Raw genomic sequence first — 26,345 nt, 5'->3', positions numbered from 1 at the left:
CCCTTTAGTGGCCTTCTGACGAGCAAAATTGACGGGGAAGACGGATTCACTCAACAACGGCGTGAGTGACTAAATAACTATAGTGATTCACTTAAACAACGGTGGCAAAAAAAATCGTTAAAAATTTTTTTTCTCGCTTAGCAACAGAAATTTTGAGCTCAGTTGTGGTCGTAAGTCGAGGATTACCTCCAGTGGTTCACATGTGGCAAAGACGTTGACTGTGAATCTGTGGCAAGAAATCCCCCTTTCATCAGGATGGGTCGGTGGGCCTCAACCGGCGAGAACAGACAAGTGAAAGGCATCTGAACACAGGCACCGCCCACAGACCAATTTATTGGCATTTCCAAAGACTGAACATGGCAGGGGGTGAGAGACCCATAAGAACGAGGGGAGGAAGAACCGCAGAAGGATGGTCTACAGATCTCGTTCTGTTTTAGTGGCTCCGCTGGCTTTCCCCAAGGACTGGATTCCTTTGCTCAGAGGCCTCATTTAAAAGTACTGATCAGGGGGACCCCCCGGGCGGGGAATTCCAGATGAAGCTGCCGGAAGAGCATGGCACACTGGTTTCTCTCTTGGGTCTTACCCAGGCTGTGGAAGAGCCTGGCTTGCAGATACAGGACGTCCCGCAGCTGTTCTTTGCAATCCACTTTTGCAAAATAGGTTTTGGCTTCGTTCAAGTTTAGGATAGCTGCTTCCAACGCTGCAGGATAGAGAGAGAGAGAGAGAGAGAGAGAGAAAGAAAGAAAGAAAAAAGACAGAAAGAGAAAGAAAGAAAAAAGACAGAAAAAAGACAGAAAGAAAGGAAAGAAGGAAGGAAGGAGAGGGGAGAGGAGAGAGAGAGAGAAAGAAAAAGAAAGAAAGAAAGAAAGAAAGAAAGAAAGAAAGAAAGAAAGAAAGAAAGAAGACAGAAAGAGGAAGGAAGGAAGGAAGGAGAGGAGAGAGGGAAGAGGAGAGAGAGAGAAAGAGAGAAAGAAAAGTCAGAGGTTTTCAACTAGATCCGTCCCCTTTTCAAAATGGGTATTTCAACAGATGCCTACCCAGCAGCCAAATTGTGTAGTGGTTACACTGCACTACACAGCCAGTCTGGTGTAGTGGTTAAAAGCACCAAAATACTTAGAAACTGGGAGGTTGTTGCTATAGTCCCACGCTCGGCACGAAAGACAGCGGGGTGAATTGAGCCAGCCCCTCCCTCTTAGTCCTAAGAAAGAGGCAATGGCAGCCCTAAAGAAACAACCAGGGATTATTCCAGGCAGCCGACAGGAGTCAACACTGTCTCGAAGGCCCAAACGCACGAAAGGGGGGTGGGGGGGGTGGGAATAGGGAAATTCAGGGAAGGGCCGCCAATGGCTACACATTTTTGCTTTTTTGGAAGCCCCAGGCAAGGGAGCCAGGCTGGCAGAAACACCCATTTAGGTCTGCCTGTTTTGTCGAAGAGCAACCATTACGTTGCCCCAAGATCTTCCAAGGACGTCTATGATTGTGGAGAGCTACCTTCTGCCTTCTTGGCGGGGTCATAAGAGGCCGCAGAAGCAACCTGGCACTTGGCCACCAAAAACATCGCGGCTCCTTTGTCCAGCACGGCCCCGTGGGCCAGGATGGGCTCTATGGCCATGTGCAGAATGCTGAGGGCTTGCTCAGGAATCCCCAGGATGAGCTGGAAAAGAAGCAAACACAACGGCAACGGTCACTTCCTGGCTTCTTCCTCTTCCTTAGCCAACTCCTTGGTGGCAAACCTATTGTCAACTCGCAAAGCATCCCTGGCCTGCTCTCGAGTTGCCATAGGCAAAGGGGATGGGAAAACGGCGAAGCAGCACAGCAGCCAAAAACAAAAGCACATTCCAGATATCTCTCTCTCAAGGCTGTCTCCCAGGGTTACCCACAGCGGCCGGAGGGGAGTGATCTTTACAACCCGTGAAATTGCTCTGTTGGCGAATGTGACTGATGACACATCCTGGGGGGAGGGGGGGAAAGAGGGTCAAGATTGGGTAAATTACGGGGGTCAGAATTGGCTTCACTTGGAATGTGCCAACATGAAGCTCCTAATAAATGTCTGGATTTCTTTTGAAGCTTGGCTCGAGGCTCATGATTTAATTAGGGCATCTGTTGGAACCCTGACACCTATTTTAAAAGAATTTGAGCATGCAGGAGGCGGGAAGACGGACACCCCACAATGTCTGCCCCTAGGCAACTGATGGTGCACTCTCCCTGAAGCCAAAGTGGAATTGAATTGTATCTTATAAAGCCATGGTTTATGGCTAGGTAACCCTAGACCATCCTAGACCAGGCCATCTCCAAAAATGTTGGGGAATTTCTAGAAGCCGACAAGTTAGCCATCAATACACACAGACATGAACATCCATAGACTATGCAAAAGAGACAATCAGCCAGCCAAAAAGGGAACTGAAATGCAAGAAAACAAGCAAATTCCACAGTCCTCCTCCTCCTCCTCTCTGCAAACCCCACTCCCTTCTAGCACTGATCATGTTACCTAGTTGGGTCATGAAACATTTGCAAGAAAACAAGCAAGCTCAGAGAGCACCAAGGACCCCTCCTGGCTAAGTATTTCAGATGCCAGCCAGTTGTAGTTTATTCTATACCCAACCAGCTTAACCCCCTATACTTGGGATATATCTGGGGGCTGCAAGCTTTGAAGAAAAGGTCCCATCCCCTTCCAGGAGCAAGAAGGAGCAGAGAAGGAGCAGAGTGGTACCTGGGCAAAAGCCAAATTGAGGATGGTTTCCGAAGCCAAGTACTGCAGGCGGTATTCCCTCGCCAGGGCCAGAGCCTGCAGCAGGATGGGCAAAGCGATGGTGTGGCACAGAGACTGCCAATACAGCTCGGCAATGGAGAGCAGGACGCTAAACCCAGAAGGAAGAGAAATGAGGAAATTGAGAGATCCGAGGAAAAAATAACTCTCTCAGGAGTTCTCTCGATCTTACATTCTTAAGCACCTTCTCTGGAGGTTTCAACATGAACCCCTGGGCGTTTCTGGAGTGTTTTCGCACTTGGTTTGATTGTGGTTGGCCACTCAGCGTTGTTTGCAGCTGGGCTGCCTTACAACTACGAGCTGTGAACAAAGGAGTAAGCAAGCACATATTTTTGTGTTTGATCACACCTGGCACGCAACCTGAAATAGAGAGGGAGGACCCAAAAAATGCTAAGGATGCTTTTAAGCCGTTAAAGGGTATCGACTTCTCCTGCTTTGGGCAATGATTTAGACCAGAGGTCTTCAAACTTGGCAGCTTTAAGACTTGTGGACTTTAACTCCCAGAATTCTCCAGCCAGCATAGCTGGCTGGAGAATTCTGGGAGTTGAAGTCCACAAGTCTTAAAGCTGCCAAGTTTGAAGACCTCTGATTTAGACAAAGTTTTTAACATTATTAGCACTTGGGAATAAACACCAGCCTCCTGCAGATTTTGCTCTCTCTCTCTCCTGTACAGGTAGTCCTCGACGTACGACCGTTCGTTTAGCGACCGTTCGAAGTTACAATGGCACTGGAAAAAAACAGTGACTTGTGATTTGTTTTTCATACTTGTGACCATTGGCAGCATTCCTGTAGTTATGTGGTCAAAATGCAGACGCCCTGGCAATTGACTCGTACTTACGACGGTTGCCGTGGCCCAAGGGGATCACGTGATCGCCTTTTTTTGCGACCTCCCGACAAGCCAAGTCAACGGGGAAGCCGGATTCACTGAACAAGCAGGTTGCTAACTTAACGACTGCGGCAAGAAAGATCGTAAACCGAGAACAGAAATTTTGGGCTCAGCTGTGGTCGTCCATTGAGGACTCCATGTACTCTCAGGGGCTGAAGAGAGCACAGGTAGAGAGCCCAGAAAGGCCACCCAAACCGTGGGCCACTTTTGGCGAGAAACGGTGTCCCTTACCTGATGACCATCTCGGTGTTTTTGGTTTTATGGCAGTGGATCAAGAGTTTTTCCAGGAGTTTGTGGGCCTTGGACATCTGATTCTGGGCTTTAAGCAAAGTTGCTTTCCTGAAAGACCAAATCCAGGTGCAGAAAAGGTATTAACCACTCAGCCGATGTGCCTTTGTTTATTTGTATTGTTTTATTCCTTTGCTATTGTCTACATTTTTTTCTCATTGTTTCCCCTGCTGGATTTCACCCCCGTTTCAGGTGCTAGGGAACCGGCTCACATGTACGACTCAAAAGCAACACAGACACAGGTTTGTTAATTTTTGCCGTTTGGTGACCTCTCACCTGTAAACCCCCTCGCAGGTATTCAGAGCGGTGATCCCAGCCACTAGCGAGTCGGCGACGTGGTACCGGCCATCGTTCATGGCTCGATCAAACTGGATTTTCTGATCAAAGAGCATCCACAGCTGCGCAAGAAGATTGGACATTTAGAAAGAAGTGGATTTTTGTGAAGTCTTTGTGAAGTTTGCGCACCCCACCACGTATTGTTGTCTATCCGGTTTGTCTCAATTTATGCGGCATCCCAGATGTGTTGGGACTTCCATCCTCCTCAATTTCGGCAATGGACCATGTTGCCTCAAGGATGATGGGGTTTGTAATCCCAACACATCCAAAAAGTAGCAGGCTACGTTAGTCTGGTTCATGCATTAATATAGTTTGGGTTTAGATTTAAATCTTTTCAGTGTCTTTGTAGCTCACTTTAACATTGTTTTTGTCTGACAAAATCCAGATCTGGCATTTATTTAGAAGTACTTCTGGAAACAAACAGCCAGCGCAACGTTAATAATTCGACTCTCAGGATTTTGTATGCAAACGCATAAATAGATCGAAGTCAGACAGCATTCTCCTCTCCGAGTTTACTGCTGAAGCTCACCTGGGCATGCTGACTATTGGTGGGAAATCTCTCTTTGAGATGCTTCAGAATCTCGGAGGCTGCGGTGAAATAACCCTGATGTATAAAAAAGTGAGATTGGAAAGAAGAGTAGAAATTCATGTCCAAGCTAAGAGACTAAAAGAGAATTAAAAAAAAATATACAATGCGAAGAAGTGCTTTTATTTATTCCTTCATTCCGTTTACACGGGCACCCATCTCACTTTTGTGTGACTCTAGGTAGCTTACCAAAAAATACTTCCTGAAAAAAAAATATTTAATATATGATCAGGTACATTTAATAAAGTTATTTTAAATACTTTCAAAAGTCTCGCTCTTGGGTCAGATGTTGCTTTGTTTTAGGGCTCCGTGGATCACTTAGGCGAGATGCTGAAGTGTCATATAAACAGATTCTCCAAGTACAAGTTGTGCGGACACCTGCGGACATGCTGGCTGGGGAATTCTGGGAATTGAAGTCCGCACATCTTAAAAGTAGCCAAGTGTCAGCATTTCAACCTGCATTTACTCTAGTGCTGACATAAGAAGGAAAAGAGGGGGCAGCTGGCAAGAGGACACTTGACTTCTCACCTACTTATTTTCCTTGAAGATAGTATCCCCTAGGAGATGAGATGGGAGGGGGAACATTCCTGGGAGCTTAAGTAATAGATATGGGGAGAGTGATTTGGAAGATGGCCAATGAGTGCAGGGGAGTGGGGAACGGAAAGGGAGGGTTTTGGGGCTGGACGTCAGTGTTGGCTTCGTTTGGACTCAGGTTAGGATGTCGTGCTCAATAAAAAGGAGTTTTTTCTTCAAAGATTTTGTTTGAAATGCATTTTATTCGAGACGAATAAAAGGTTGAAAAACACTCCTCTAAAGTGACTGAGTGGTGAGTAGAGCAAGAGAGCAGGGATGTATCCGGATGAGACAGATGGGGTGGGACTCAGGGTGATTCCCCAAAAACCTAACTCTCTTCTTCCGCCGTACGAAGAAGGGCACATGCCAGGACTATCGCAAGGATCATACAAGACGACCGCGGGGAATCTCGGCACACAGCAATGTGCCACCCACCTGCTCTGCGTGCAGCTCAGCCAAGTGGCACAGCACCACGGCGAAGGACTCGGTGTTGTTTTGCTGAACGCCCACGTTCACAGCCTCCAGGCTGTTCATGCTCAAGAGCATCTGGGCCTGTTGAAGCGCCATTGTGCTAGGGCGAGAGAGAGAGAGAGAGAAAAAAAAAACTAGATGGGCAAAGAATAACAGCCTTGGCACTTGGCCCGTTCCTTTTATTCCATTCTGAACAGAGGCTCTCAGTACCTTTAGGAAAAAAGAAAGAAAGAAAGACTGCGCCATTCAAGAGCTTAATTCCGCGGTGGCCGTTATGGAAATCAGAACAATGTATTCTATACTTTTTTCCTCGTGTGCAGGTGCGCCAGGGGTCGTATTCAGTTTGTGGGATTTGCTAAGTTAAATGCTGTGGCCTGTCAGCCACCAGCCCCTCCAGCAGACAAATCAGAGGAGGAGGAGGAGGAGGAGGAGGAGGAGGAGGAGGAGGAGGAGGAGGAGGAGGCATGGGACAGCCTCAAGGCAACCTGAGAGCTCCGAGGGGGGAAGAGGGAATGGAGCTGTCAGACAGAGAGAGAAGCGGAGGAGGAGCCTGGGCCGTCCGTCAGCCCTCAGATGGAGAGTCAACAGCCCTCAGGTCTGGAGGTGGCTGATGAGGAAGAGGAGGAACAGCTGGGTCCAGTGCCTGACATGCGGATGCGCAGAAGGCAGAGAAGAGGAGAGCAGTGGAAATCTATGGGCCAGTCCTTGGGACGGAAGAGCCACCACTGCTAGTGAAGCCCCACCCTAGCTCTGGGGATGAAAGGCAGGGGGTGGAGATGAATAGGTGTGGCAGGCAACTATTCATCTCCCTGCCGGGCAGACTTGTTAGCCTGCTCTGTGAGAGAGAGAGAGAGACTTTTTGCCGGGGCTGCTGGCACTTCTAATAAAGAGAACATTTATTTAACTACAGAGGGTTTGTCGTGTTTGGGAGCCGGGTCAGTACTTTTGCGCTCTTAATTTTAATTTCAGAGGAATCTAATTAATAATCCTGACTGCGGCTTCCTGACAGTTTCAGACTGGAAGGTTTTCTGAGCTTCCAAAGAATCCCTAATGCCGACTCAGACCTTCCGCCTTGCCCGACGTACCTGCGTCCGTACAGCCTCCAAATGGCCGTCTTCTGGGCGATGCTAATATCAATCAGTTCAGACAAGCTGTGTTTCCAGTGTAAGAGGTCGGAGTCTTTCAACGCATCCATTAGCTTGTTGGCTGTCTTTCCTGCCAAAGCTCTTTGCTGGACCAAAGACTGGATCCCCAGAGAGGCCAAATACTAGGAGAGGAGGAGAGAAGCGGTTTTAAAAGAGGAAGCTGTTACTAACCCAAGCGAAAGAGAGAAGGGCCAAGCAGGGAAAAGTGACTTTAAAAAGAAAAAGAAATTGACCAAGGGATTGACACGTACAGGTAATCCAAAATATACAGCTTTCTTCACAGAGTGCTCTAGAAGTATGCAGCTATCCGATCTTTTCTGTTCCAGGATGTGCAGCCAACTCTGACAAAAAAAAAAAAAAAAGTGACAGGAGACAAATAATAGGATTGTTACAAAGAACCGAGAAGTCCCTTCACTCAGAAGTCTGATCTCCATGGACCCCCGAGTATTAGGAATTTCAGAGTCAGAAGACGCATCTTTGCTACCCGACTTGCTACCGTGTTTCCCCGAAAATAAGACCCTGTCTTATATTTTTTTGAGCCCTGAAATAAGTGCTTGGCCTTATTGCCTTGCCCTAAAAAGCCCGATTAGGCTTGTTATCAGGAGATATCTTATTTTGGGGGAAACAGGGTATCTATCTATCTATCTATCTATCTATCTATCTATCTATCTATCTATCTAATCTATCTATCTGCTATCTCTCTCTCTGCTATCTAGCTATCAGCTAGCTATCAGTTATATCTATCTATCTATCTATCTATCTATCTATCTATCTATCTATCTATCTATCTACCGTGTTTCCCCAAAAATAAGACCCTGTTTTATATTTTTTTTGAACCCTGAAATAAGCGCTTGGCCTTATTGGCCATGTGCTCAAAAGTCCAATTGGGCTTATTAACAGGAGATGTCTTATTTTGGGGGAAACAGGGTAGCACTAAAAAAGAAATGATTCGGCGAAAGGAAGCTCAAATGGCCAATTTGTTTTTTCTTTTCTTTTCAAAGCTAGATTCAAACTGGTCAGACTTGCGTGTTTTGGCCTATGTGATCCTCGGATTCACGGCAACTGCCATCTAGACTCAAAGCGCTGGAACGGAACGGGGGCAAGGAGGATCTTAGATCTTCTGCAACGAAGCCTTACCAGGCAATGCTGCAGGCAGACATGATCGTTAGATTCCTGGGCAATCCGGATGGCTTCCTGCAAGGCCATCTCAGCCTGGTGGCTGCAATCAAAGAGGAAAGATGGCCGCTTTTAAGGCTCGAATAATATGTAGACCCTTAAGAATATAAAGGTAGTCCTTGACTTATAAGACTTCGTTTAATGAATGTTTGAAATTACATCACTGAAAAAAGTGACTTATGACCATTTTTCACACAAAAGAAAGAACAATTTACCATTTATATTGGGGGGGGGTTGGTTAGGGGCTATTAGATATATTCGACCCAAATCCCAGCCCACGGCTGAGAAGATAGGAAAACCAAGGAGGCAGGAAAGGCCACGGTTCCCTGCCTGCTTCTGAAGGTAGATTAAAAACAACTCACTAGTGACCGAAGCGGCAGTGCAACGCAGCCAAATTAAGAGCAGCGTATCTGAGGCTTCGCCCATAACCTTCGTCCCCGTTACTTTTGCTTTCTGCCCCGGTGAGAATCAAGCGGTCGAAGTAGTGAAGGAGGCTGTGTGTTGAGCTGAAGACGTCTTGGACTCGAAGGCTGTTTAAGTAGCTCAGGTAATGCTAGATAGAAACAAACCAGGTTTGCATAAACTGCCAGAGCCATATATGAGGATGCTGGCTTTGCACTAAATAATTGTGTCCTTAATCACAAGTGGACGGGATAATAGGGTGGGTTCTCGAACATGACATACGTTGTCATGGGATTGATGCATCATGCAAGCTGACCGCAGCAAAAAAATGGCCATAAAATTTGGCATGACTCATTTAATGACCATATCACTTAACAGATGTTCTGGGCCCAACTGTGGTTCTAAATCGAGGACTACATGGATCAGAACACCAACTCAATCAATTGGCAGCTATTGAGTCTGCCTTGCCTGCCTGGCATTCATGCAGCTTAGTCCAACACAATGGGATGCACCCAATAAGGCGGGGCCTAAGAAAACAAATTAATCTAACTTACCGCTTCAGCAAAATCCGGGTTAAATTTTAACAAGTTGTTCAACTCCTTTTGTAAAGATGCCGGAGAAAGTGCTTTGGTCTCATCATTTTTCAACAAAGAGGCCTAGAATTAAATTTCAAAAAAATAAATCTTTTGTTTCTGTTAAAGGTAAAGGTTCCCCTCACACATATGTGCTAGTCATTCCCGACTCTAGGGGGCAGTGCTCATCTCTGTTTCAAAGCCGAAGAGCCAGCGCTGTCCAAAGACGTCTCCGTGGTCATGTGGCCGGCATGACTCAATGCCAAAGGTGCACGGAACGCTGTTCCTTTCCCACCAAAGGTGGTCCCTATTTTTCTACTTGCATTTTTTACGTGCTTTCGAACTGCTAGGTTGGCAGGAGCTGGGACAAGTCACGGGAGCTCATCCCGTTACGCAGCACCAGGGATTCAAACGGCTGAACTGCCGACCTTTCGATCGACAAGCTCAGCGTCTTAGCCACTGAGCCACCGCATCCCATTCTGTTAAAGAGATGTAAATTTACTGGGACAATATAAATTAAACCTTTCGGTAATCAACACCGCTAATATCGGTGTTCTACAACTGTAGCAACTTGAAGGTGTGTGGACATCATGCTGGCTGTGGAGGGATTCTGGGAGTTGAAGTCCACACATCTCCAAGCTGCCAAAGTTGAGAAGCTTTCCTTATATATTGTATGTGCTTCTTACGCAATCAACTGCAGATATTCTTTTAGGGAGATAGTAGGAAATTTGTTACAATAAAACACCTTGCCTTTTGGAATTGCAGATATATCAAGACTCTAGTCCTCAAGTTGTAGAATCTCTTCCACACCCACTGTTCATCTTCCCATATATTAAGTATGCTGTGATGGGAAGTAGCATGGACCAAAATGCTCAGTTTGTCTTGAGCTTACCAATTAACATACCTGTTGGGAGAGGAAGTATTCTGCTTGCTTCTGTGAGAGGGGCCCATTGCAGGATATCTCTTCCTCCCTTCAAAGAGAGAACCCATCATGACATTTCTCCAGAAAATAAAAAGACCCAAAAGTTCAGTAGCAAAGACAGCAGTTCGTTTCAAAAAGGGCAACCCTCCTACCCCCCCAAACAAACCCCAGAACAGAAGGCCTCAGATGTCACACTAGAGCAGAGGTCTTCAAACTTGGCAGCTTTAAGACATGTGGATTTCAATTTCCAGAATTCTCCAGCCAGCTATGCTAATTTGTACCTTATGACTATCATTAAGTGTTGTACCTTATGATTCTTGATGAATGTATCTTTTCTTTTATGTATACTGAGAGCATATGCACCAAGACAAATTCCCTGTGTGTCCAATCACACTTGGCCAATAAAGAATTCTATTCTATTCTATTCTATTCTATTCTATTCTATTCTATTCTATTCTATTCTATTCTATCCTATCCTATCCTATCCTATCCTATCCTATCCTATCCTATCCTATCCTAATCATATTATTGTTTAATAAGCTGGTCAGAGTCCTCACAGATTGAGGCTAAATATGGATTTCCTAGAAATGAATAAATAATAACCTGAATGGTCCATCAAGTTCTTCTTTCTCCATTTCCTCATCTGGTTCTCCGCCACGTGTCAACTCCATTTCGCTCTCATCACTCCTGCTTTTCTTCGCTTCATTTTGGAAGTACTGCTGGAGAGCCGTGTAAAGCTTGTAGACTTGGCTGAATGAGAGCTTATTATAGGCCAGGATCATGTGGCGCAGAAACAAGCCTGCAGAGGCAAGGAGGAGGCTGTTGTTGTGGACTTGGCCCATCTCCTGCCTTATCAGCTCAACAATGCGATACAATAAAACCTCCTCATCTTCCCCAGGTTTTGTAATACCCATTTCCACCACAACAGGGAGCATTTCCCCAAACAGAACAAGTGACAAAAAATTTATTTGCATCAAAAAGATTTTGCAAATCCATAAAAATTAAGTATGACAAACTAAGTTGAGTTTGTTTTACTGAAACAAACCAGCTTAGGCAGTTAGATTTTAGCCAAGGAGTGAAAATTTAAGATATGAAGTAACTAAGTTTTTTTTTTTACCTACAACACTTGTTTTGTGAACTTCTGGTTCGTTTCCACTGAATGAGTCTGAAAGATCATCAAAGAATTGTTCCATATCTTTCAATTCACCTTCTGCCATCAGCTTAATCCTGTATGTGAGGTCAACAGATGATGCTACAATGTTCTGTATACAAAGCACATGAACTATAGTTCCTCCAAAAGATGAATGTTAATAAATAAGTATTTTGAAATCAGAATTGAAATTGTAGCACCAACCCTCCCACACCCCAAAAAAGGATTAACAAGTTTCTTCATCCAAAAAAACATTTTCAAACCTGTAAAACAAACTTCTTTTTCAGAGAAAGAACCTAAAACCTGGAGAATTTTATTAAAGTTACATCCTTCAAAGCACATTTAACCCCACTAACAAGACTTGGTAAGCAAACAAGAGTGGACACCATTGAAACAAACTGGAATATGCAAAAAGGGAAAAAAATCACTTACCTTGTTTGAACAGAATTTGCTATTTCGGGGCAGCATTCATCAATAGCTTGAATCAAACGAGACAGTGTCATATCAGGACCCTAAATAAAGAAGTAACATTAACAGTTAGAATGGCTGTGTTCACAGAACCCACTCACAGTTCACAAAATATGATTTCCTGAATTAATCCCACTGATGCAAATAAAAGTCTGTACAGATTCTCAGTCATCCAGGTCATAGCTGTCCCAAAGGTGCTTTTTCAGGAGGCAGCTGGACTTTCTTGTTTTTTTCTTTTGAAGACGTTTCACTTCTCATCCAAGAAGCTTCTTCAGCTCTGACAGGATAATGGGGAATGGAAGGATTTATATTCCTTGCAGACAGCTGGTCATTTGCATCATTTTAGAGGGTGCTTTGGGGAGGGGGTGCACTGAGGGAGCTCAACCAATCTCATTGTACACATGTTGTGCACTGACAATAAAGATTTGAACTGAATTGAATTGCTTCAACCACCCTCTAAAACAATGGTTCTCAACCTGTGGGTCATGACCCCTTTGGGGGTCGAACAACCCTTTCACAGGGGTCGCCTAAGACCATCGGAAAACACATATTTTCAATGGTTTTAGGAATAATTTTATGGTTGGGGGTCACCACAACATGAGGAACTGTATTAAAGGGTCGCGGCATTAGGAAGGTTGAGAACCACTGCTCTAAAAGGATGCAAATGACCAGCTGTTTGCAAGGAATATAAATCCTTTCATTCCCCACCATCCAGTCAGAGCTGAAGAAGCTTCTTGGATGAGAATCGAAAGGTCTTCAAAGGGAAAAAAAAATAAGAAAGTCCAATTGCCTCCTGAAAAAACACCTTTGGGACAGAAGGCAAATAAATGTAACTAATAATGTGCCCCCTCAGCCACACACACACACACAAAGGCCCCAAAGGGATGCAGGCCTCCCCTTTTTTCCCCCTCCAGCCCGCCACCCAACCACCTGCAAGAGGGGCAGCAGCAGCCGGTTGAGACGCCGCCTTTCCAGCAGGCTGAGTTGCGGCCCGGTCCGGCCCAGCTCCCGGATCAGCACCAGCAGGGCCATCTTGTAGGGGGTGACCCAGTCCTTGATGCCGAAGACGTTGGCGTGGACCACGCCGTTGGTCATCATGGGGTTGAAGTAGAGGCTCTCGTGGACGCTGGCCATGGCTCCGTCCGCGATGGGGGACCGCATACGGAGGCGCACCCGCAGCCGTCACCCGGGCAACCGCCGCTGAGTCGCGGAGCAGCCAATCGCCGACGCCGGAGGAAGCGCGCGAGGGCCGGGCCTTAGCCAATGAGAGCGAAGCTTGAAGAGGGAGTCACGTTCAGGGTAGGAGCGGAAACAAAAGGCGCGGTGCCGAGAGTTCCGTTGTGCTTAAAAGAAATAGGGGGGAAATTGCAGAATGAGAATTGGAAGGGATCTTGGAGGTCTTCTAGTCCAGCCCCCTGCCACAAGCAGGAGACCCTATTCCGTTCCAGACGAGTGGAATTTCTGAGGAAAAGCTAGATATCTAGACCATATCTAGTTCTAGGTATACCCTAACTAGAACAAATATCTAGTTTTGTTTTGTTTTTAATTTGTATACTATCTCTTTTTTGTAGGACTCCCTAGCGGAGGAGTTCTGTGTGAAATATTGGGTGATGAGCTGATAACTCAACACTGATGGTGCTATCTAATATAATAATGAAATGCTTGCCACCAAACTACCAACCTCAGAGACACCAGGAATTTCACAGATCTACTTTGACCTGCAAATATTCTCCTCTACTGGAGACCATGAAAGCTTGCATCTTTTCCAATATGTTCATGCAAGACCATTAACTTTGTAATCACACATATACATATACATATACATATACATATACATATACATATTGCTAGCATCCTCCATATTCAGCACATCCATAAATGTTATATTTCAATACTAAAAGTTGGTTTTATTAGTGTTTATTCCACAATTAAGCAAAGGTCTGTATATTACCACTTGCTATGCTAATGACCTTGGTGTAAATTTAAGAAGACTTAATGATAAGAATAGCAGATAAGAATGGCTTACTTCTCCAGCATAATCTCCTGACCAGAAAAGCTTCCTGCTCAGTTCTCACCATATGACGTGATTCTAAAAACTGCTTTTCTGAGTGACCATGCACAAAGTTTTGCTGACATAAGACAAATTTCTGTTTTCCAAACAACAGCTGTGTTTCTAAAATATTTTTGCAAGGCTGGAACTTTAAAGGACTAGTTTAATATTATTAATGAGTTCATAATTTATAATTTGGAGTAGCTGGAAAAAAAATGGAACTGGGGGCGGAAACAACCCAATAAATCAGTGTTTCTGAACCTTGGAAGCTTGAAGATGGGTGGACTTCAACTCTCAGAATCCCCCAGCCAGCGCTGCTGGCTGGGGGATTCTGGGAGTTGAAGTCCACCCATCTTCAAGCTATCAAGGTTGAGAAACACTGCAATAAATAAACACAACTTTAGAGACTATTTTTTAAAAAATTATTGTTACAGGACACGTTATTCCAAAACATTTCCAAAAGACATATTTAGTATGACAAAATCACCCCAATCAAATAAATGAGTTTTCATTATAATCATGAACCCCGGAGAAAGAATGCAACATGTGATGTAAGAGCCCCCCCAAAGTCTTTTCTGAAATACTGTGACGTCACACACTCTCCCCCCCACTTTCCCAAGGACGCCCTCATTAAACTCACCCCTTCTGCCATTTACACCCATTTCTTTTATTTTCCCCCTCCATTTCCTACAGAATGGAACCGCCCGATTGTGCCGCTGTCATTGGCCCTCGGGGACAGCCAATGGGAAGACAGAGAGCTTGAGGGTTGGGGCGGCCAACGGCCTCTTTCCCGGTCCCCGCCCCCCGGCTGGCCCCGCCTACCTGCTTTGGACACCTAAGGGGAGGAAAAAAAAACCGTCTGCGCGCATGCGTGGAATAGGGCGAGTGGCCGTGGCGCGAGAACGCGCGGGCCGGGGGCGCGAGCCGGAGACGGTTGAGCCGTTGGAGCCCCTTCCCCCCACTTCCGGTCCTATCCCGGTCCAGGCGAAGACAGGAAGAGGCTTTGGCGCGGCCATGAAGGTGAACCAGCGGGGGGAGGGGGGTCTAAAATGAGGGGGGGGCTGCAGAGGGGGAGGAATTGGGTCTGGGGGTTCTCTGAATGAAGGGGGAGGGGTCTGAACATCCGGGGCGGGGCTTTAACCCATCAATCATGAACCGGTATTATTATTATTATTATTATTATTATTATTATTATTTCTCCTGGTGGATGGAGACCCCCTCCCAAAAAAAGAGTCTTCCCTTCAGGTGTCCTTCCCCCCCCCCACTAAATGAGGATTTTTTTTAAAGGGGATTTTATTGGTTTTTATATTTGAATACTGAATTTTATGTGTTTTTATTGTTGTGAAGCTGCCCTGAGTCCTTTGGGAGAGAGGGTGGCATAAGTTTTTTATATATATATATATATCAATCAATCAATCCCAGCAGGCTTCAAAACAGATCCACAAACTTCCATCCTGACCCGGAAGGATCAAAGTGCAGAGAATGATTGTTATTGTTGTTGTTGTGATGATGATGATGATGATGATGATTAAATGTTTGTTACTTCTGGACCTGGAGCTGACTCAGCAAGCAACAACAACAACGACGACCCTGGTCTTGGGTTGTTTTGGGGCAAACCGGCTGCAGGACTGAATGGCAGCAATTCCACAGCCCTCTCGTCAGGTGGATCTGCTGGATCTGGTCTTGGAGAAAGGAGTGTGTGTGTGTGTGTGTGTGTTTGGAGGTTGCGCAGCCAACGCAAAACACAGTGCACGGGGGACACCGCTTGGCAATCAGGACCGGCCTCGGGGCGCTCTGCTCTGCAAGGAGCTGTGCAAATAGAAAAGAGACGCCGCCGCGCATGAGAGGAGGCGAAAAAGGAGCATCGGTTTAAAACCAGGACGGAAGGACAATAAAAGACGTTGGAGAGAAGTGACGAGGGAGAGCAACCCCAGCAGTCTTAAAAGAGGTTGTAAAAAACTGCCAGGGGATGAGAAAGAGCGTTCTCAAGGGCTGAAGCCACCTGTAAAAACTTCAGAATGGGACATAGACCTACAGCCTTGTACACCACCATTGGGACAGCGAGGAGGTGAAATCTGGGAAATAAAACAAGCGTCATACCCAGTTGCCAGCTACTGTTCACATGTTCACTAGGTGGGACACGACATATTTTCGCCTTATGGGTTTCTTCTACCATCCTTAGCAGAAAAGCTAAAACGCACTCTGAAAATTAGGTGGAACTTGTTTTTTTTTTTCCTGTGATCAATGATTCCAAGAATTTTGTCTTGAGTTTCTTCCAGAAGACGGTGTCATCGGAGACATGCTTGCTCAGTAACAATTGGGGTGCTATTTTCTCTGCTCGGGTGACAAGGCTCCTGGGTTTCACGGGGGCTCATTTGGAGGGAAATGTGCAGGAATGCCGTTTGTTTATTGGAAAGCAAGAGGATCTAAAGATGACAAAGCCCACTCTTGGGGTGCAGTTTCTTGGAAATAACCACCACCAGAAAATATAATGAACCAGCGCGATGAACCATTACAATTTCTCCTTTCTTTATTGCAGTGTTTCTCAACCTTGGTAGCTTGAAGATGGGTGGACTTCAACTCCCAGAATCCCCCAGCCAGCAGCGCTGGTTGGGGGATTCTGGGAGTTGAAGTCCACCCATCTTCAAGCTACCAAGGTTGAGAAACACTGCTTTATTGTCAGGCGATAAGTAATCAGCCAGAATATAGAATGGACCTTTGCAATATTCACTGTAGTGTAGGTGATCAACCTTACAGTCTAACAAATAGCGGGAAAATCAGAATGAGAAAGGGCATCCAATCCGACTCCCTGCTTAGCACAGGGTTTTAAATTAAAGGTCCGTGAAATTTGACTTATCGAACCCTTGCTTGGGGTGGCCAGTTCAAAGTCTGTGACAGAAAAGAAAAATGCTTGGGTAAATGTTAGCTTTGCATTTTTATGTGGGACGTATATACCTATAAATTACGTGTACAAGGACTCTTCGTCTGATTAAATTAGATCTTTCGCTGCAATCCTGCCATTTGCATAAGAATAAATAAATCCTGCTCAACGCCAAAGGTCTGTTCCTGAAGAAACGCAGATGGGACTTCTGTAGTCACAAAAGGTTAAGTTTATTGAGTATGACTAAGAGTAACACAGGGAGGGTATGATTCTGTAATGAGAAAAAATGTTTCTAGATGTGATCTCCCCACGGTCACTTTCTGCAAGGAAAAAGGAGCAGCAGCTGAGATTCATAGATCTTGAATTCTTATTTACAAGTAGCAGGGTCTTCTCTGCTGTAGGCCCAGAGCGAAAGAATATTATTTGCTTGGAATTCCCCAGAGATTTCTTCCTCTTTGTAAACAGATAATTAAAAAAAACCTTTTGGGCAATAGAGATTAGCTGGATACTTCCTTTATGCTGTCTTCATGTAGTTTTAGGTTTTTAAATGATACACAGTTATTGAGTCTAGATTTGTATATTGAATCTTCTTGCAATCTTAGTCGGAAAGTATGATTGTTAAATAAGTATCCTTCAAAGACACAGAGGCTCTCCCAAGGAGTTTTGGCACGACAAAACTGAAACTGATAAGAGGAATTTGGCGGTTTGGTGGCGATCTGAGGTTCAGGAGCGGCTGTGAGAGAAATGTGAGCTGAAGAGAGAAAATGAAACCAGCTAAAGACAAGACCAGAAGGAGAGAAGGACTTTGGGGTCTAAACGATAAGGGCAGAATTCTTAAATTCCCCAAAAATGCTTTCGTAGTCATCCTGACTACAGCGACTTCTGTTGTTCAGAATGCTTGAGTGAAGAATGCGACTAGAAACGGGCCAATTAAAAAGGAAAAATGAACTAGCTGGAAAAACTGTTCCACCAAAAAAAGGGCCTGCTGGATTCCAACATTTCCAGGGTGGGAAATGTTGGAAACACCCCCCCCCCTCCCCTTTGAAGGGGGAGACCCAGGCTTTTTGCCACTGATAGCTTCTCTGGGCATAAATGCTGTGTCAAAACTGGCACAATTCCATGTTCTTGGTGTTTCTGTACTTGGTGTTCTGTTGAGGCTTTGCTGTATAAAACGAGGCTGTAGGACAACAGCCCAAAGATTTAGGGTTAGTTTGGGGCACGAATTATAGATAGGATTGTCAGGACAACCCTGAGGCACGCATGGAGATGCTAATCCTAGCTAGTTTGCACTCTTGTTGCAGTTCTTACACGATGTGTTCAGGGCGTAAGGATTTTGGAGTGATACGTTTCGAATGTCCTTCGGAAGAATAGGAGAACGAGGGTTTTTTCTCTCCATTAAAATACGCTTCTTGTTTTGCTTGCTGTGTTTTCTTCTCCAAAGAAACAGCGTGATGATGTGTTTGTGTACATTTTTGATTAAACTGTGAGAAAGGTGCGTTTCTTGGCAGACTCTTCAGGTGACCTTATATTTCATTGATTTCTTTATTCGATTCAACTCCAGAAGAACTCTGGGCGGCTGACAATATAGCAAGCCGAATAAAAAATATGTATGATAAAGAGGAATACGATAAGGAGCAAAAAGCGAGCTTAAAAATAATATATATAAGAAAACAAGGAAGCAAAGCCAAGGCATGTGAACTGCAATCCTAGTTGTGGGGATTTTAGCCTCTTTTGGCATCAACAATTATCTAAAGCTGGATTGATTATCCATCAGGCTGATCCCTGAAACAGATGGCACCTGCGTCCTGGGACCGTTAAGTCTACAGTTACTGTCCTGCTGGCTCATTTTTCGCTTTTCCCTCGGCATAAATCCCGAGACTTTGGTAGTTTTTGGAAGAGGCCACCTTCCCTTTCTGAAAAGTCTTCCGAGGAAGCTCATCCAGCCTGCTTGGATGGGGAATATTGAAACTGTGGTGCCAGTCGCTGGCTCCGAATCTCCTTGGACTCTTCTCCTTCCTTTTCCAACTATGGCAAAATGATTTGGGACAGATTTGAGAAGAACATGACCGGTGCGGCAGAGGTCCTGGAGGCTCAGAGGATTGAGGTGGCAAAGACGGCGCTCCCTTAACGAAAAGAGGTACAGACTCCTGAAACAGGTGGAGCCACATCTGCTGCAGGTGCCCTTCCCTTCTCCGTCATAGGAAAAATACGTGTGTCTGTTGCCATCGTCACCGCTTAACCAAACCTGAAAACTGCTGGAGTTTTCACCGCCTGGGGCGATCACCATAACCGGAGAACCGAGTTCCTCTTCCAAAATTCGTAGTGCGAAAGGGGAGCATCCTGCAACTTCGTTTGTCGATGGAGAAGGGGCAGGAATCTGGATCTCTCGGTTGGGTGTCGTCGTGGGTCTTCCTTCTCCGTCGGTTCGGGCGTTAAGAGTGACTCTTGCACTAATAAGGCTACTTACAGGACGTCCCGAAGACAGACGTGTGTGTGTCTTTGTGTGTTTGTTTGTCTTTGCATGCTGCTTCAACCTGGGAAGACTGTCCGGGATCCCAGAGGCTGACTTGGCTTCTGCTGGTCTCTTCCAGGCAGGGGCAACTTCCATGTGGGCTTCCTGCTGCGGGTTGCTGAATGAGGTCATGGGGACGGGAGCCGTTCGCAGCCAGCAGCCCGGATTCGGAAGCGGAGCGAACCCCTTCCGGTTCGCCCCAAGCACGGACTTCACCGTCTATTCCTCGGCGGCGGCGGCGGGAGCAAACCCCGCCCTCTGCAAATCTTGTGGCCTTTCCTTCTCCGTATTCAGGAAAAAGGTGAGCGTTTTAAGGCTTTGGAGGGCACGTTTCTCAATCCCTGAACAAGCCAGAGTGATTCCTTTAACTGCAGTGGCAAGAAAGGGTTGTAAAATGGCGCAAAGCTCACTTAACAAGCGCCTCACTTAGCAACAGAAATGTTGGGCTCGAGAGCGGTCGTAACTCGAGGACAACCTGTATAAAATAAGCTATTCCTTCATTTCCCTTTTTCCTCCCGCACTGCGAGGCTTGTAACCCCCTTTCTCTCCCCCTCCCCCCCACCTCCTCTCTCCTCCAGCACGTGTGCTGCGAGTGCAAGAAGGATTTCTGCTCGGTGTGCTCCGTCTTGCAAGAGAACCTCCGCCGTTGCTGCACCTGCCAGTTGCTGCAGGAGACGGCCTTCCAGCGGCCGCAGCTGATGCGCTTGAAAGTCAAGGACCTGCGCCAGTACCTCCTGCTCAGGAACATCCCCACGGATACGTGTCGGGAAAAGGAAGACTTGGTCGACCTCATCCTCCGCCACCACGGGTTGGCCTCCGAGGAGGAGACGGACACTAGCAGCTTGTACTCCACGCGGTCGCAGGCATCCAGCCTCTCCACCCAGCACGTTTCTCTGTCTGGATCGGTGTCCTCCTCTCAGGGAGACCTCGCCAACCGGCAGGAAAACGCGGGCAATGAAACGCAGCTACAGGTAGGTTCCTGGAGAAGGCGGGGGGGTGTGTGGTGGTGTCGGGTGATCTTTCCTGATCCTGCCTCCCCCGGTTGGGCCAGTGGGGAGCAGAAGCTGCCACTTCTAGAGCAGCGATCACCAACTGGTGGTCCGTGAGAAAATGTTGGTGGTCCTCAGAAAAATTATTTGCATTTTTTTAATATTGCACTAAATCAGGGGTCCTCAAACTAAAGCCCCTGGGATGGAGACGTGCAATGAATGTTTGTGTTGCTGCAGAGAGTCTCCCCCTTCGGGGTCTTTTTGTGTGGGTCGGAGGGGGACAGAAATTCCGACTCTGGGTCTGCTTCAGCCTCCTGGTGTGGGGCTTTGGGCGAAGGCTGGAGAGAAGTGTCAGTGGGACTGCCTCAGGGCCCGGAACTGGCTGACCATCTTAGCCCGCTGAGCCTCCAGGCGCCGGTACCTGGCCTTGCACTCCCGCAGGTCTTCCCTCTGCTTGGAAAGCCTATGCTCCTAGTCCTCAGTGAGGTGCTTCTGCTGAGCCTCCTTCTCGGTCAGATTCAATTTGAACTCAACTCTTTCTCATGGTGGCTGCTTAGCGCCAACTGCTTCCTGTTGAGGCCCTAAGGAGCCCAGGCGGGGAGGCGAGGAATGGCTGGGAGGGGAGGGGCAAGTTGAGGCTGGCGATGCGCCCCCTCAACGTGAGTGACATCGAGTTGACCACACCCACCCAGTCACATGACCACCTAGCCACGCTCACCCAGCTGGTCATTACACAAATCATATTAGTGGTCCGCGGGATTTAAAATTACGAATTTAGTGGTCCCTGAGGTCCGAAAGGTTGGTGACCCCTGTTCTAGATGACAAAAAGGGAAGGGATGAGCTGGCAGTAACTCTCTTCTTGTGCATTTAGGGGCCAAGCGAAAGACTCTCGGCAGATCTGGGGGCGGAGGAAGACCACGCAGCTCAAGAAGTAAGGAACAAACCAGCTAATGACATTTCACCCCAGAAGGCTGCCTCCCTTATCACTTTTCTGGTCCGGTTTTAAGGCAACCTCGGGAACTTTCTAAGACCTGTGGACTTCAACTCCCAGAATTCTCCAGCCAGCACGGAACCCTCCCCAGCCCGGAATTCTGGGAGTTGAAGTCCACAGGTCTTTAAAAAGTTGCCAAGTTTAGACTCCCCCTGGTGTTAAGGCAAACCAAACAATATTTCAAAACATCATCGGGTGCCTGCTTGGGTATCCTCTTCCCCCCAAACACAGCAGTGGATCTTTTTAACCAACTGGGGTGGGGTAACAGCTGGCCTTGAGGAAGCGGGTTGCCCGGAAGTGCCAGCATGGTAATAATCGTGGCCAGCCTGTTGCACTTGTCGGGTGGTGTCTCCTCAAGGCAGATGCCCTTTTGGGTGGTGGGGGAGGAAGGGGAATCCCTGGTGGTTGGGCTTTCCATCGTCCTGTGGGCTTGTTGCCTTCTCTCGCTCCTTTGCCCATGGGAAACTCCTGTTTTTTTCAGACTCCGGGCCAGTCCAGGAAGCGTGCCAGGGCCTCGCTGTCCGATATTTCCAGTCTGGATGACGTGGAAGGGCTGACCGTCCGGCAGCTGAAAGAAATCCTGGCTTGTAACTTTGTCAATTATTCGGGATGTTGCGAAAAATGGGAACTGGTAGAAAAAGTCAGCCGGCTCTACAGGGAGAACCAGACGAATCACCGGCTGCGTGAGTCTCCCCGTTTTCTTTTTTCCGTCTCGCGCGTTCCGTTTGCGGGAGGGAAGGCGCGCGTTCTCACGTTTCCCTTCCGAGGCCTTTGAACGCCTCACGCTCCACCGCTTAGCGACCGAAGCTCCTATCCCCCGTTGAGGACCGTAGGTTGAGGGCCGCTGTTCATAAGGACACAAACCGCGTCAGTAAACGTGACGCGTCCTGTGCCTCCGCCTCTAACCGTGCCCATTTGCTCCTTGGCAGAAGGAGAGAAGCCTCCGCTGACTGACGAGGACGACAACCTCTGCCGGATCTGCATGGACGCGGTCATCGATTGCGTGCTGCTGGAGTGCGGCCATATGGTCGCCTGCACCAAATGTGGGAAGCGCATGAGCGAGTGTCCGATCTGCCGCCAGTTCGTCGTCCGGGCCGTTCACGTCTTCAAGTCCTGAGCGGCTGGGGCTCGGCTCCCCACCGAAAGCTTCCCGCTGCACATTTCCTCCCGAGACGGCCACGTGGGGGGGAGGCTCTGGAAAGCCTCCGTTCCAATCCATTCATAGCATCCCCGACCGGGAGCTTAGGAGCTTTGACCGATTGTATTTCTGCTTTGCAAGTCAGATGCCTCTTAAAGATAGAGATGTGTGAACTGGAATGCTTTTCCTTTTCGTTTTTATTTTTCCGAGACACAAAAAAAAAAGAAAAAAAGGCAAGACTCGAGTTCAAGAGTCGCTCTTGCAGGAGGAGATTCAACGCTTCCGATTGCTCTCTTCTGAAAAATAGCACAAAAAAAGCGAGAAAAGACGAAGGAGAGCCGAGTTAAACCTTCTCAGAGAGCAATGGGAGGAAGCAGAGTCTTCCCCGGGGGGCGTTTTCTCACCCCGGGAGGGAGATTTTGTGGGTGGGCTGGCAGAGCAGTTCTTGTGCCAATCACCCAGAGTGTCAGCCCACCTGGGGATCTACAATTAGCCTTAATGGGAAGAGTTGAAAGCTGCCTTTTACAGTCTGCATCGGAGAGAGCGAGAGCGAGCCAGTGAGCCACTTTGTATCTCCGTTCCGACACCCTAAATACGTCCTCGGATTCAGCACGGGAAGAGTCGAGTTTACATTCTCACCTTGAGAAGGTTGACCAGGATTTGTCACGTTGACCTGGCCTCCCGAGTCACCAAAAGCGATGCTGGATTGCATGCCACAATCCCTAAAGCGACGTAGGTGTTGAAAAATATTTTAAAAAGCACTGTATACATTTAAAATATACAAACCACATGGAGACGGTAACAACTACAATGTTGAATGTCTATTTACCCAGGACCCCCTGACCTGGTGACCCCCATAACCAGGTCTTGAGGGGGGGGAAGGGGTGCTCCATAGGAGAGGTGCCTCGATAGAGAAAAGGTTTGGATGGACTGCCTGCCTGCCTACCAAACAAGAATAACTCCAACCCTCTTCTGAAACTGGGTCCCTCAGTTGCTGGGGGTGGACCGATCTAGTAGATCCCGCCTGCAGTAGACGGAGGCCCCAGAGCCTCCTGGTCATCGGGATCGGACCACAGGCAATGGATTTCATGCCATGGACTCATCGGAGCAATTGCTCTGATTGGCAACATCAGGTCCGGTGCGCGATCCCAGTTCCTTCTCGGGCTGTGGATGACCTGAGAGATAATCCCACCCTTGTTCCCATTGTCCTCTCCACCACCACCCATCCACATCAACTGGTAGAGCCCCTCCCCGCTCACACACCAGCTGCCCCTCTGCCCCCCCCCCCGGGAGAAATTGGTCCGTTCAAAGTAGCACCCAGCAAGCGGGCTCTTCTGGTTCCTAAAGGGCAAGGCAAAATGATCTCCGTGGGGAAGGGGGGTCTACAGTAGTCTACCACTTCTGCTGTAGCCCCCCCCCCCCGCCTCTCCAGCCCTCAAATTCCCAAAGTCTACAGAAGTAGAGACATTCAGGAAGGAACCAGGCAACGAAGGGAAGTCCAGCAGCAGCAAAAAAGACACCCCACAGCAGACCTAACTTGAGGGAATTATTTTTTTAAAAAAAAAAAAGCCAGGTCCAAAAGCAACCAATTGCAATCTTGCTTATTTCAGCCCTGCTGCTTTGGGGGTGTCCTAAAAGATTATCTGTTCTGCCACGGCCTTTCCTGTCCAGCAAAACATATTGCAGTAGCTCTGCATCGGTTTCTTAAGAGATTTGCAGTCCCCAAATAGCTGGGACGAGCAAAAGGCTCCCCAAAAAATCCTTTTGACTGCGTGGCGTGTAGGGAAAGCCAAGAAGCGTTTTGGGGATGAATTTCAGGCTTTGTAGAAAGGTTGTGAAAATTGGGTGCCTGTTCAGCAGCCAGCTAAGGGTTAACCATTTGCATCTTGAAGCTGATCATTTTTCAGAAGGGAGCAAAGACATGATGGCTTTGGGGTTTTGGGGGTTTTTTTTGGAAAATGTCTCTTAACAAGGAGACGGTGTAGAATATCGAGTCGTTCAGGGGTACATGCATAATCGAGAATGTAGTATATCCATAACATTCTGAGTTAACGGCTGGCTTAATAAACGTTTCATCCATTGGCTTCGGTCTGCTTTTCTTTGCCCCCACTCCCACTCATCCCCCCGGCTGCGAAAAACGCCCAGACGAACGGGCGAGGCAGAGTGTAGGCATGACAGCCTCACGTGAAAGGTTTTGCGAGTTGCAGATTTCTTTCAACCACCATTTCTACAGCTGGGGAAAAGGGAAAACACACCACCAAGTAAGCAAAGGTTAATGTTCTATTAAAAAGTTTTTACTTTTCTCCCCTCAAGGGACAAAGCAACTGGATTCGCCTGGCTCACAAATGCCGTTTAACGGAGAACAACTGAACGCGGAATCTCTTTACCGTCCCAAGTTTGCTCTTGGGAAACAACTTCGGGGGGGAGGGGGGGGATGTTGAAGCCAGGGGGGCTTTTTCAGGAAATCTTACAAAGGTTCAACATGTATAATACAAGCTAGCCTCTGTTTTTTGCACAATCATTTATACAAATTTGAATAGAGGTAAAAACTGCATGAAAGGAAGGAAGGAAATCAACCGGAGAGACAGCACTTTCACAACAATGGCACTTAATGTACTGTATACTGAATTCCCACCCACCCCTTTTTTTAAAAAAAATAGTTAACCAAGTTAAATAACAACTCATTCTTTTAAAAAACCCAAAAACTCCTCAACTTCGAAAGCCCCAATAGCTTAATACTTTCCCTCCAGGAGATTGGCTTAACTGAAAAGCTGTCAAAATTAAGGAAAAGGTGGGCTTTATATGGGGGGGAGAATTTAATGTCCACTTTCATCCTTCATCTGTACACCTTTTTTTTCTTTTTGCACCACATACCTTACTGTGTTGCTCGAGTATACAAAGCGGTATACAAAACATGCTATTTCCCCCCCCTCCCCTTTTCATAAAAAGTATTCCCCGATTTTTCCCCTCCGCCCCTTCAAAAGTGGGGAAATATCCATCCGATCCGTGGTGTCTCTTCCGAAGACTGCTCCCCTTCCCCGCTCCCCCCCCTCCAACTTTGGAAACATTTGGCAACGCGAAACCCAAGTCAAAACGCCGGAGATGCATTTTTAGAACGTTTGCATAAATAAACTTTTTTAAAAGGGATTTGTACAAAAATAGTTTTGCATAAGGTCAAGATGTAACAGGGAAAAACCAAAAAAAAACCCAACCACAGTCCCATAGGCAGGAAAAACGCAGGGGACGGGCCCACCTTCAGCGGGGCGGAACGAACGTTTCGCTTCGGAGGCCCGCCAAAAGTCTCGGTCCGTGCGCTTTGGCCGCAGTTCTGAGTTGGCGTCTCCGTTTCCCGAAAATCCCAGGAAGTGAACGGCCCCCCGCCAGAGCACCAAATTGCCAACCTTGGCTGCTGTACGTTCCCACGCGGTCCGGTCTGTTCTCTCGACATCGCCGCCACGTGTCCGGCGGGGGAAAAAAAGCCTCTTCCTTCAGTCCTTTTCTCTCCCACCCACCCCCCCGCTTCCTTCGCCTCTATTTACAACTCTGTCCTTGCAAATACTAACTCAGCTTCTTCAGCAATTTCTCTTCCGTTTGGCTAAACTGGACGCTGACCGACATCTCGGCGATGAATTGCTCGCAGCCTTCCCTGCTGACCTGCTTGCAGTAACGGAGGTCGATGTGGCAGATGCTCCCGCAGCGCTTGAAGTACGACAGGCACTGATCCGTCACCTTGTTGCAGTCTGCAAGCGAAAGAGAGGGAAGGGTTCGTTTAGGGACCGTTCAAAGTTGCGACGGCACTGGAAAAAAGGGATCCACGCTTACAAACAATGCAGCATCCCCCGTTGATTATGTGATCGAAGTTTTGATGCTTGGCTCATATTCCCCATGTTGGAAAGCGGCTGGGAAGGGTGCAAGCAGCAGTCACATGACCTGGGATGCTGTAACCACCATAAATCCATGCCAGTTTCCAAGCGCCCAAATTTCGATCCCTTGGATTGTGGGGAAGCTGCAATGGTTGTACGCCCAGGGACTGTCTGTAAGT

At 47.3% G+C, this 26,345-nt stretch overlaps 3 protein-coding genes across 9 annotated transcripts in view; 1 reads left to right on the top strand and 2 right to left on the bottom strand.

Annotated features, from left to right (window-relative positions):
- Window positions 1-313: 313 nt before the first annotated feature.
- ANAPC5 (anaphase promoting complex subunit 5) lies at window positions 314-14,544 on the bottom strand. Its single transcript, XM_034428756.3, has 18 exons — window positions 14,433-14,544; window positions 12,673-13,085; window positions 11,707-11,786; window positions 11,242-11,351; window positions 10,728-10,923; window positions 10,107-10,173; window positions 9,185-9,286; window positions 8,591-8,781; window positions 8,190-8,271; window positions 7,304-7,393; window positions 6,993-7,174; window positions 5,872-6,007; window positions 4,807-4,881; window positions 4,218-4,339; window positions 3,885-3,992; window positions 2,711-2,858; window positions 1,492-1,654; window positions 314-700 (listed from the first exon to the last, which is right to left on the bottom strand). The coding sequence occupies exons 2-18, from the start codon at window positions 12,901-12,903 to the stop codon at window positions 486-488; spliced, it is 2,298 nt and encodes a 765-aa protein (XP_034284647.1). The 5' UTR covers window positions 12,904-13,085; window positions 14,433-14,544; the 3' UTR covers window positions 314-485.
- RNF34 (ring finger protein 34) lies at window positions 14,394-22,482 on the top strand. The gene is made up of 6 exons (XM_034428764.3): window positions 14,394-14,812; window positions 19,265-19,486; window positions 19,764-20,156; window positions 21,046-21,105; window positions 21,647-21,848; window positions 22,095-22,482. Exons 1-6 carry the CDS (start codon window positions 14,660-14,662, stop codon window positions 22,280-22,282), a joined length of 1,218 nt encoding a protein of 405 aa, XP_034284655.1. The 5' UTR covers window positions 14,394-14,659; the 3' UTR covers window positions 22,283-22,482.
- A 2,093-nt stretch (window positions 22,483-24,575) lies between these two features.
- KDM2B (lysine demethylase 2B) overlaps window positions 24,576-26,345 on the bottom strand; it is a 38,635-nt gene continuing 36,865 nt past the window's right edge. For all 7 annotated transcript variants that reach the window (XM_087880363.1, XM_060691903.2, XM_087880361.1 and 4 more), the window contains one exon: window positions 24,576-26,043. In XM_087880363.1, coding sequence (XP_087736489.1) covers window positions 25,862-26,043 — 182 coding nt within the window. In that variant the 3' untranslated portion in view covers window positions 24,576-25,861. The remainder of the gene's footprint in view (window positions 26,044-26,345) is intronic.

The sequence above is a fragment of the Pantherophis guttatus genome, chromosome 17 (assembly GCF_059756535.1).
Source record: "Pantherophis guttatus breed Tessera chromosome 17, ASM5975653v1, whole genome shotgun sequence".
NCBI lineage: Eukaryota > Metazoa > Chordata > Lepidosauria > Squamata > Colubridae > Pantherophis > Pantherophis guttatus.
This window is presented reverse-complemented; position numbering and strand designations above follow the sequence as displayed.

What these genes read in the sequence shown, in the direction of transcription:
- RNF34 (XM_034428764.3), top strand. Translation starts at nt 14,660, where the DNA reads ATGCGTGGAATAGGGCGAGTGGCCGTGGCGCGAGAACGCGCGGGCCGG. An exon ending in TCTCCGTATTCAGGAAAAAG is followed by an intron (nt 19,487 to 19,763) that starts GTGAGCGTTTTA and finishes TCTCTCCTCCAG; the next exon opens with CACGTGTGCTGCGAGTGCAA. An exon ending in CCAGACGAATCACCGGCTGC is followed by an intron (nt 21,849 to 22,094) that starts GTGAGTCTCCCC and finishes GCTCCTTGGCAG; the next exon opens with AAGGAGAGAAGCCTCCGCTG.
- ANAPC5 (XM_034428756.3), bottom strand. Translation starts at nt 12,903, where the DNA reads ATGCGGTCCCCCATCGCGGACGGAGCCATGGCCAGCGTCCACGAGAGC. An exon ending in CACTGCCGCTTCGGTCACTA is followed by an intron (nt 8,272 to 8,590) that starts GTGAGTTGTTTT and finishes CTTTGATTGCAG; the next exon opens with CCACCAGGCTGAGATGGCCT. An exon ending in CCCCGCCAAGAAGGCAGAAG is followed by an intron (nt 701 to 1,491) that starts GTAGCTCTCCAC and finishes TCTATCCTGCAG; the next exon opens with CGTTGGAAGCAGCTATCCTA.